Below are 11,113 nucleotides of genomic sequence, written 5' to 3'. Positions count from 1 at the left end.
TCTAATGATACTCCCTAAGGGAGATACTCCCCAAGGGATTATAATGTAAACAGAATTGGTTATAGCACTGGGCCCTGTATAACTTTATAATTAACCTTAGTGTGTGAAGAGGACTCTCCATTTGCATGAGAAATATATCAGAAAATAAAAACATGTACTCAATAATTCACAGATAAAAGCTCTCTCATGTCACATTAGTCATATTTTCAGGTGCGTTCTTCATAGAGCTCTATTACCTGCGCTCTGGTAACACCTCTGATTGGAGGAGGAGGTGCTTTGATATGAGCATGCATGAGTCTGAAGCAGAAAGTTTACGTGTATTTCTGTGCGCTGGAGATTACCTTAATGTGAGCGCTTTGATGACGTCAGAGAGAAAAAAATTTTCATAACAAGGATGTGGGGAGTGACCATTGACTACAGTCAATGGGAGTGACGAAGGGCTAATACCTGCTACAGTGAGAGGTAACAGTACAGGTAAGGCTCCCTGCTGCTCTGGATATTTCTGATAGACTGGTTTAGTAAATACTATCATAACAAGCTGAATGGGTTTTATTGCTTGAGTTTAGTTTGGCGGGTCACCAAGATGCTTACCTGGCTCAGGTACAGTTATAGTTTCCACCACAGGGTGCAGCGGTAAGAAATGATGCCCAGGTGTGTCTAATCCAGGTGTGTGAAATCGGAGTGTTTGATCCAGATGTTCTGTCTGTGTCCAGACAGCTCCAACGTATGTCCCATGCATGTTCCACGTTCACGTCTTCAGCCACACAATAAGACCCCCTCCTCCCCCCTTTCTTCCGTTTCCCACGGAAGCCCCTCCCTGTTAGCCGTTAGCTCGGTAGCCGGACAGCAGCTGGAGAAGCCGGGAAACGGAGCAGAGAATCCAGAAGAACTGGAGGACATGATACCGGCCGAGGAGTACAGAGGACCGCGGTGACCGGACAGCGAGCCTCCTGCCGCATTAACTCGCTTCCTGGTGCGTTAAAGCGGCAGAAAGCGTCCGAGGAGCGCAGGAAAAACTGGGAACCCCCTGCGAGTATCCCGGCGCTCCTCCGCCGCTCCATCGGAGCTTCGTACCCGGAGAAAAGGTTCGGAGAAGCGGACACGGAGTCTCTGAGTGTGACTTCTCCGTTCGGCTTCAGTTTTAAAGACTTCTGAACAAAGTTTAACAGCAGCTGTTAGTATGTTAGCAAGTCAGTTTTCCTGCAGTTCCAAAGGAAGCTGCCGTTATCTTTTTAGCACGCTAGCCTCGTTTCCCTTTAATTTATATGGGAGCAGCGGCTAGCGTTAGCATAGTTTGACACTTAAAGTGCCATAAACCGTTTTAACAACTTTTTAAAAACAGTTTTTAAAGATCTTAAAGTGTTTTAAAACCATATTTAAACCGTTTCATGTGTTTTAAGGTTTTGTGACGTGATTAGATAGTTTGAAGGAAGTCTGAAAAGTTTTGAAGCGTCCTGGAAGGAAGTAGTGAAGATGTTGGAAATATGTTTGGAACGTGTTTTGGAAATTCTTGGAAGATTTTGGAGTTAGCTTTGACAGATTGAAGCTAATGTTTATAGTTTAAATCAGTTTAAAGCCGCAGGAAGAAGTGAGTGTTTCACACCTGATGGTTTCATTTCTGTTAACGGACAGTTGGAGTTTTTCTGTGCTGGAGGTGAAATCACCCTCTTCTGGTTTCTGATGGTTTCAAAGGTTTTTTAGAGGGTTGTTAGAGAGTTATAAAATGGTTTATGAGGTTTCAGGCTGTGGCTTTAGCAGAGTAAATATTTCCTGCTCAGTTTGTTCAGAGGTTTAGAGGTGACTGTGGGAGATGTCGAGGTTTGAAGAGTTTGTTTCAGATCATCTATTTGTTATGAACCTGCACGTATTTCTCTCTCTCTCCATAGACGGCCATGCTATCAGTGTCCGCTAATCCACGCTGTTAAACACAAAGACTGAGATCCAGGATGGGGTTCGGTCGGGATCTAAGGAATTCCCACGAGGGATTATTGAAGCTGCAGGACTGGGAGTTAAAGGTCTGATTTAGCCTCAAATACTCACAGAGCTCAACATGTTTCCACCTGCGGAGATCACTATCAGAGGGGTGTAGTTCACAGTCTGACCTGTGGGGGGGCCCTGGTTATACAGACTGTAATTAAAGATGGATACAGTTCCTCTCATGTCCAGCAGGGGCAGCAGTGAGTCAGTCCCCACAGACTTCCATGTTAAAACCTTGCAGCAGAAATAAACATGTTTACAGCCTGATGCACAATATTTGGGGTCTCTATAGATAATTTACTGGTTTAAACACCTGTATGAGTGTGAATGTTTATATAACACCTTTTTAAAGTTTGTATATTAAAGTTTGTTGGAGCCTTTTGGAACATTTTTAATTATGTTAATTAATATGGCTGCTGTGAGCTTACTGTACTAACAGGCCTGAGAAAGGTGATCTTCAGTTTTGTGAGTGAAATTTGAAGATTTTGATTTGATATCACACAGCGCTGAGTAAGTATTAAGCATTAGGTAAATCTGCCCTCTCGGACAAATATGGTCACTTCCTTAATCAAAGAAATAACATGGCTTCATCCAAAATGCTAACGTTGAGACTCAAAAAATCAGTGTGTCACAGTGGCCATGTCCATCTTTTATCTACATTCTGTGTCAAACATCTGTCTTTTGTGTTATTGTGTTATTCTGCGCTTCCTCCTCTTCACTTTCACTTCCTGTCTGGTTCACTCTTGCTACCTGCCTTCTAGCTGCTGGAGACGGTGAAGCGCTTCATGACGCTGCGGGTGAAAAGTGATAAAGAGTACGCCGCTCTGCTGCTCAGCATGACACAGCAGATGGAGAAACAAGAAACTGCTGACTATGTCAGCACTGTGAGTAAGGTGAGCGGCTCAGCTGTCGGTTCAGTGGGAGGGGCAGAGCATGTGAACCAGTCTAAGAGTGTATGTGTGTGTGTGTGTGTGTCCCAGTCGTGGTCGCAGGTGATTCGTCAGACAGAGGCGTTGGGTCGGATAATGAGAAGTCACGCCGACGATCTGAACTCGGGGCCGCTGCACCGTCTCGCCACGCTGATCCGGGACAAGCAGCAGGTGAAGAAGAGCTACCAAAGTCTTCATCAGCAGCTGGAGAGCCACATCCACAAGGTGTGCAGGAGGGGGGGGGGGGCATCAGACTGAGGCAGAGCCTCAGCTAAAAGTTAATTTCCTGTTGGTGCATAATATAAGCACGCCAGGGCTTTTACAAGCATGATGGACTGAGTGAGGTCACCTGAGGACGTCTCTTAGTTTTTATCAGTTTTAAAATAATTTCAATTAGTTAAAAAACAATCATTATGATTTCATCCACCATTGAAATTCATAGGCATGTGGTTAAGATTCATTCATTACTTCTTGGTATGGTTATGGTTGCTAGGTAACCAGGACTGACCTGGATAAGCTGAAGGTGACGTATCGTCAGTTGAGCCGTGATGCCAGCAATGCCAAAGAGAAATACAGAGAGGCTGTGGCCAAAGGTGAGTCCCTGAAATCCAATGAGCGCTCCCTTTGTCACACTGTCCTTCTGACTCCTCCCCCACCGTCTCTCACTTCCAATTAAAGGCCGTGAGGTGGAGCGTGCCCGCGACCGTTATGACAAGGCTATGGGGAAGCTCCACAACCTTCACAACCAGTACGTGCTCGCCGTGTGCAGCGCCCGGACGCAGCAGGATGAACACCGGTGTCATGCCGCACCCGCCCTACTGGACGCTCTGCAGAGGATGCAGGAAGACATGACACTTGCCCTGTGAGTCACATGACCACTGTCACACTATCTCATACCTGTCTGTTACTGCAGTAAAAGTGTTCTGGAAGAGTACTGTGAGCTACTTTTTTGTGTGTGTATTGTTGCAGGAAAAGTATTCTTGAGGAGTACTGTGAGATCAGCAGTCTTCTCTCTGAGGAGATCGTGAAGGTCCATCAGGAGATTGCGGCGGCAGTTGAGCAGATCGATCCTCTTGCCGAGTATCAGCACTTCATCGACGCCTACAGGTGAGCTCACACCTGTTGGACAGGACACCTCGTTGTCCGGGTTGCACTGGTAATCACCCTCCTACCTCTCTTAGGTCGCCGGAGACGCCGGAGGCAACTGTGGAGTTTGACGCGTCTCTTTTGGAGGAGACAGACAACCTGCCCAATGAGATTCTGTGGAACACGCTGACAGCCGAAAGCTTGAGAGCCAAGTGAGCTCTTTCAAAATTTCATTTCAGTGTTTGCCGTAACCCACCAAAGTAAAAGCTTGTTGTACCTGTTAGTATCTGATTTTGGTGAGCGCAGACCCCTGTGATTTCTGCCTGGGGTCCTGAACACCACTCTCCCTGCTTTGGCCTGTTTGGCTTCAGGGTCAGTGTGATGGGGGGCAGTGTACTTAGTGGAGTTACAGCACTCTCTTTGTGTGTATGTGGGTGTGGCTACTAACCCTTGTTTTAATTGTCTTTAGGTTGTCGTCGGCAACAGAGGAGCTGGAGCTGACTCAGCAGAATCTGCAGGGCAAGGAGGCGTTGGCTGACGACCTGGACAACAAAATCCAGACAAGTCAGCAGAGCGCGGAGAGGAAGAGCGAGTGAGTGCGAGGAGGTGGAGTCAGAGCTTTCTCTCTCTCTCTGTCTCTCTGACTGTCTGTGTCTCTCACCCTCAGCTGCGTCCTGCTGCTCAGTCAGAAACTCTCTCTCCTTGAGCTACGGCAGGCCGTCCAATCGCTGCGCAGCTCAGAGGCAAGCCTTGCCTCCCAGAAGGCCTTGCTCGACGCCAAGATGGCAGATGCTGCCGCTTCCCCTCCCCCGCCACCACCACCCGCCGCACTGCCATACGAGGACGATACTCGCTCTGTTGGATCGACTGTAAATGTTCAATTACTAGTTTTAATTAATTGATTAGAACTGACAGAAGGAGACTCCTTTTCACAAGCGTTTTTTCCACATTTAACATCTGAGTGTAGAGCTCTGGATTTATAGTGTGGGGGTGTGGGGGTGTGTTTTCAGGACAAAGTGAAGGACCGGGGATCTCGATTCGACACTCTTCGTCACTCTCTGGCCGGGATGATTCGATCTCCCAAAGCAATGCTGGGTTCCTCTACCTCGGTAAGACTTTCCAACACTGAACCCGTTTATATGTCACATCACTGAACCCACTGTTGACACAAGTCATTTAAAACCAGGTCTCTGGTCTGGGAGAGCTTCAGAAAACCTGAGACTGTATATCCCCTTTTCCATTAGTACCTACTCGGGTCAGCTTGACTTGCCTCGACTTGTTTTCCATTACAATGGAGTACCACCTAATGTGCACGAGGTCGTTATTAGCAATGTGACCGAGCATCCTGTGATGTAATTTGTATGAACATGAAGTACCTGGCACCAGGTACTATATTGTAATGGAAAAGCCTGAAAACAGTGGCAAGCTGTGGCGAGCCAACCCGAGTAGGTACTAATGGAAAATGGGCTTATGTAGCTGCACTTGTCATGTTGCCTTTCCTGGACAGCAGAGGTGAAGGAAGCCTCCAGAGGACGGAGGAGTCATTAGCCTGTGGGAGTCCAGATACAGCTGACAGGAAGCGGCCAATCAGAGTGTGACTCTGGCATTAGCTGAAGCAGTAACTGAGGTGTGGAAGGAGTTTGTCCAACTTGTTTACCTTTGCTTTGTGGACTCATTTAGCTACGTCTCTTGGGCAGTCCTGTAGAGGGTGCTTTGGAAGTAAGAGCCTTCTAGCTCGTGGTTGTGGGCATTCAGCTCCTGTACGGCCTCAATGAGGGCTTGGTGGTGGTGGTGCTGCACTTCACTGGGGATGCCCTTTGTTACTGATGCTGTTCAAAACTTTTATGGATACAGACAGGGTAACAAAGGGAGCGCTCGTGAATTTCAGGCACTTGGCTTTGGCCACGACCTCTTTGTATTTCTCATTGGCGTTTCTGGCATCACAGGTCAACTGACGATACGTCACCTTCAGCTTCTCCAGAGAATGAGAAAGAGCAGCTCCAAGTGTGAGGCTATGTTCTCACTCTAGGTATTGGAGGGTTAGGGTCCTTGGTGGAGGAGTTTAGGTATCTCAGGGAGAACACAGTGGAAAAATGACTGATGGAGCGATTGCTGTAGGGATGTGGATGCTGTGCTTATCCTTACTCAGGTGTTTAATCTCCAGTTGGGAGGAGATCCAGGACACCTGAGAGATCGTTAGTCTCAGCTGGTTTGGGAACGCCTTGGTTTCCCCCAAGGAGAGCTGGAGGAGGTGGGGCGAGAGGGAGGTCTGAATCAGAGGTGGAAGGATCAGATTATATTGGAGATTTTTCTTCTTCTGCATCTCTGCAGCAGTTCTTTGATGTGATCCCCACATCGGAACGCCCTCTAGCGGAGCAAGAGTGGTACCACGGCGCCATCCCCCGCATTGAGGCTCAGGAGTTACTACGGCAACAGGGAGACTTTCTTGTTAGGGAAAGCCATGGCAAACCGGGCGAGTACGTCCTGTCTGTGTTTTCTGACGACCAGAGACGCCACTTCATCATCCAGTATGCTGATGTACGTGTGATTACACACACACACACACACACATGTCTGGTTTGCTATCCTGGTGGGGACATCCCATTGACATAATGGTTTCCCTAGCCCCTTACCCCTAACCCTAACCATTAAAAATGAATGCCTAACCCCCCTTACCCTAAACCTAACATAACCTAATCCCTGACACTAAAACCCCATTTTCAGTGTGATGCTGAGGGGACCTGGATTTTGGTCCCCACGGTGCAGAAAGTCCCCACCAGGATAGTACACACACACACACACACACACACACACACACACACACACACACACACACACACACACACACACACACACACACTCTTCATCATCCACTATGCCGACATACATACACACACAGTAACCCTGCGTGTGTCTCTCTCTTTCGCTCTCTCTCATATGTTAAGCTAATGTCTCTCACCCTCTCTGGTAGAATCAGTACCGCTTTGAGGGGACGGGTTTCACCACCATCCCTCAGCTCATTGAGCATCACTTCACCACCAAGCAAGTCATTACCAAGAAATCTGGAGTCGTGCTGCAAAACCCCGTTGTAAAGGTAGCCCCTCCTACACCCACATACAGTTGTACATTCAGGTTAGTTATCGTGATGGTGTTTGGTGCTTACTGGAGTTTTTTCTCTGCAGGACAAGAAGTGGATCCTGAACCATGAGGATGTGGTGCTGGGGGACCTGCTGGGGAAGGTGAGGCATCTACCTGTCCTTATACTCAGCCTTCACTCACCGCCTTCATTTCCCATGGTTTGTTGCCATCTTTTACAGGGTAACTTTGGCGAGGTGTACAAAGGGACTCTGCAGCGAGACAAAACACCGGTTGCCGTGAAAACATGTAAAGAGGATTTACCTCCAGACCTGAAGATCCGCTTTCTGTCTGAGGCCAGGTGAGCCCTTCATGCAAACACCATCAACATCATCATCATCATCATCATCAACAAATCAGTCAGTAGCAAATCAATAAAACAGTTAATACACTACATATTGGGAAACAAGCCAAATGTCTGTTTACTTTACCATGTCTGTTTACTTCATGTCAAACTTGAGTTATTATGTCAGCATCTAATCGGGTGATGTCAGACGTCCTTTTCTCCTTTTCTGCTGGAATGTCGGTATTCCCAGAGCAGTAATCTCTCCATAGTCCTGAGTCTCCTCCCATCGCAACAGGTCCAGAGTTTTCCACCTTCTGGTGGAAACCCTGGAGGTGGAAAACAGAAAACAGGAAATCCTTTTCTACACCCGCTGAGTCCGAGCTGAATGTTGAGGACACGGTTTTGACTTTGGTGACCAAACCTGAACCCCAAATCATTATCCACGGTGGCAGAAGAGAAGAAGAGAGAATTATAAAGCAAGTTCAAAAAGTTCAGCCTATCTATCAGCCTCAGGAACAGAAATATGTGAGTTTAAAAACTTGGAAAAAGGCTCATCACACCAAGGTCAACTTGCGCTTATCCAGTCAGATCCTCCTGGATCTGACTGGATAATACTCAGTAGGTGTAGCTCTCAGCGCTGACGTCCAAGAAGTGATGGTCATTAGGGTCGTCTCAAACTGTAGATGGGACAGTCAGAGAAAGGCGAAAACTGCATTGCACCTCTTCTCCATAAGGGAGGCTGAGCAGGGTGAAACCTGATCACAGCTTTGGTCCTTGTGTTAAAGAAAGGATCTGTCATGCAGTTCTGCCACTCCACTGGTTCTGTCTCAGACCTCCACATGACATTAAAGAGGTGGATCAAAACAGAGCTCCACCCAGAGTTCATCCCTCTCTCCTTGTTTAAGTTTGCCAGGACTCTGCTGAGGCTTCACCGCCTCTGCTCGTTTTCAGCCAAGCGTATTACTCGTGGTCTTAGATCAGCTGATACAATGCAATCAGTGACCTTTGGCTTTCGGGGACCGAGGTGGCCGTCCATACCTCCAACAACACTTTTTTTTAGAACAGGCTGATGACCCCCGTAACACCTACAGGTTACTGTGGCTCTCACCCAAAGACTCTGAGGGGATCGGGCACTTTGACCTGTGATCTGACCTCAGTCAGTGACCCCAGAGGCACTGTGAGTGTCCCACACCTGCCCAGAGACCTGGCTCCTCCAGGAGTTTGTTCCAGAAAGAGGAGCGTGGGATAGTTACCTCTAACCAGAGAAAGAGGTGATGATAAAACTCAGAAACTCATTCACAGAGTGAGAAATATAAAAAAATGGCCTCTCTGATTGGCTAAACACTTACTCTGCTCCTCTCTGGTTGGCTGAACACTCATTCTGCTCCTCTCTGATTGGCTGCAGGATCCTGAAGCAGTATGACCACCCGAACATTGTGAAGCTGATTGGTGTTTGTACCCAGCGACAGCCAATCTACATTGTCATGGAGCTCGTTCCTGGTGGGTGAAGCTTAAATTGAGTGAACTTGTATTGTTACTGGTCGGTTTCTAACAGGTGTGTCTTGTGAGTCCAGGTGGAGACTTTCTGTCATTCCTGAGAAAGAAGAAGGATGAGCTGAAGACCAAACAGCTGCTTCGCTTTGCAGTTGATGCTGCGGCTGGGATGGCGTACCTGGAGAGCAAAAACTGCATCCATAGGTAACCACGGTTACGGCGGGGTTATAAAACCCGTCAAAACTTTGCAGAGAATTGTTCTTGCCATCAAACTTGGAGTGAGTTCAAAGTATAAGTATTTTCTGAGTTTAAACATCGTGTGTGCGTGCATGTCTGTGTGTGTGTGTCTCAGGGACCTGGCAGCGAGGAACTGTCTTGTCGGGGATAACAGCGTGCTGAAGATCAGTGATTTTGGGATGAGTCGTCAGGAGGATGATGGCATTTATTCTTCTTCTGGACTCAAACAGATCCCCATAAAATGGACTGCACCTGAGGCGCTCAACTATGGTAACACACACACACACACCTGTACCTGAGATGCCAGTTGATTTTTAAAGAAGCTGTTAAGTGTGTGACAGTAATTAATAAGAACATAGCACAGAGTGGCTGCTGACTGTGTGCTGTGCTCTGATTGGCCGCTGCAGGTCGTTACAGCTCAGAGAGCGATGTGTGGAGTTACGGTATCCTCCTGTGGGAGACCTTCAGTCTGGGGGTATGTCCTTACCCGGGGATGACCAATCAGCAGGCTCGAGAGCAGGTGGAGAAAGGTAAACGCTCAGATAATCAATCAGCTGCATCACACAATCAGTGATGTCATCATGCGGTGACCATGTGTTCCTGGTTGCTAGGTTACAGGATGGCGTGCCCTCAACGTTGCCCTGATGATGTGTACAAAGTGATGCAGCGCTGCTGGCAGTACAGCCCCGAGGACCGGCCCAAGTTCTCCGAGCTGCAGCGTGACCTTGCCGCTATTAAGAAGAAGTGATGAGGTTATCACAGACACAGTGGTGGGTGTGGCCTATCTGAGGACACTCCCTTAAAGTCTAAGATCACCAATCGCAGACTCCGAGATCAAAACACACAACACTGCATTACAGGAAGGATGCCAGCCTTGAGTCAAGAAACTGAATCAGTAATTGATCGATCGATCTACACTAAATGATAAACAAACAGAGTAAACAAACACTGAATCAATAACAACACTACAAACAAACAGAAGCTGCTAAAATGTTTGTGCAAGCTTTTTTTTTTTAATGAACTCAAATATTTTTATTTTTTAGTTGAAATGATGTGAAATCCCCTTCTGTTACAACGGCCACACATCCTTCCCTTTGACCATCAGCTCTGAACACTAAATCTGTTTTATTTAATTTATTTTTTTTATTTCTGCCATTAATCTGAAGAAGCTTTTAGTGTGGAAAATCTTAAAATCTTAAAGATCTAAAAGACAGAAACCGCTTGTTGTCGATGTTGTCTCAGGAAACATAACTGAGCCCCATATGTCATTGAAATCAGTTTAAACTTAATTGGAAACACCAACGCAAACAAAACAAAAATGTGTTCCAGCAAAAACTAAAAACACTAAAAAATAAAAATTTTTACGTCTTTATTTTTAGGGGGCCAGGTTTCTCTGCACATCACTGCTAATTGGTTAATAGCGCATGATGCACAGTTTCATCACACAGACCACGCCCACAAGGTTATTTTTGGGGTTTTTTCCCCAGAAAGTTTCTTTGACCAAACAGTTTGGATTTTTATCACCAGCACTTTGTATATTTTCTGGTTGCCATGTGTTCACACTAAAAGAACTGTGAGTAGTGTTTGGTAAGCATCACTTCTTGGACGTCAGAGCTGAGAGCTCCACCTACTGACTGTTACTGTAAATACAAGTTTTTCTGAGTTCCGACACTAATCGTCTTTATAAAATATTATTGTTGTACCTTTATTATGAAAATAAACTGTATGAAAATAAGCCTGTGTTTGATGTCCATTCAAAATGCTGCAACAGCACAAATGCTGTCCAGAGGTGTAGTTTAGCATTTACAGCAACACCACTGTGTTGCTATTCACCTATCAGCCAAAGAGGCCATGCCTCTATACAGACTTTAAGCAGGTGAGTTAAGGAGTAAAGATCTGAGCCCTAGTGATGGGTAGATGATGCCTGATACACTGTGGTGATGTGTTGCTCAAGAGCAACATCTGCTGG

The 11,113-nt window shown here is 46.6% G+C and overlaps 1 protein-coding gene across 3 annotated transcripts; it reads left to right on the top strand.

Moving 5' to 3' along the window:
* The first annotated feature begins 392 nt into the window (after positions 1 to 392).
* fer (fer (fps/fes related) tyrosine kinase) lies at positions 393 to 10,879 on the top strand. Of its 3 annotated transcripts, none has more exons than XM_031741961.2 (20): positions 393 to 474; positions 1,887 to 2,015; positions 2,739 to 2,870; positions 2,958 to 3,131; positions 3,400 to 3,499; positions 3,585 to 3,768; positions 3,876 to 4,013; positions 4,088 to 4,204; positions 4,462 to 4,584; positions 4,660 to 4,861; positions 5,003 to 5,101; positions 6,324 to 6,530; positions 6,964 to 7,086; positions 7,175 to 7,231; positions 7,310 to 7,428; positions 8,819 to 8,913; positions 8,988 to 9,111; positions 9,260 to 9,414; positions 9,552 to 9,674; positions 9,756 to 10,879. In XM_031741961.2, exons 2-20 carry the CDS (start codon positions 1,947 to 1,949, stop codon positions 9,890 to 9,892), a joined length of 2,478 nt encoding a protein of 825 aa, XP_031597821.1. In that variant the 5' UTR covers positions 393 to 474; positions 1,887 to 1,946; the 3' UTR covers positions 9,893 to 10,879. The 3 variants fall into 3 exon arrangements, with proteins under 3 accessions (XP_031597821.1, XP_031597838.1, XP_031597804.1); XM_031741978.2 differs by lacking the exon at positions 393 to 474 and adding an exon at positions 794 to 1,085 and having other exon boundaries at positions 6,327 to 6,530; XM_031741944.2 differs by lacking the exon at positions 393 to 474 and adding an exon at positions 795 to 1,085.
* The last annotated feature ends 234 nt before the right edge of the window (positions 10,880 to 11,113 follow it).

This window comes from Oreochromis aureus, linkage group 7, assembly GCF_013358895.1.
Source record: "Oreochromis aureus strain Israel breed Guangdong linkage group 7, ZZ_aureus, whole genome shotgun sequence".
Lineage (NCBI taxonomy): Eukaryota > Metazoa > Chordata > Actinopteri > Cichliformes > Cichlidae > Oreochromis > Oreochromis aureus.
The sequence above is the reverse complement of the archived record's forward strand: the minus strand, read 5'-3'. Positions and strand labels throughout refer to the sequence as shown.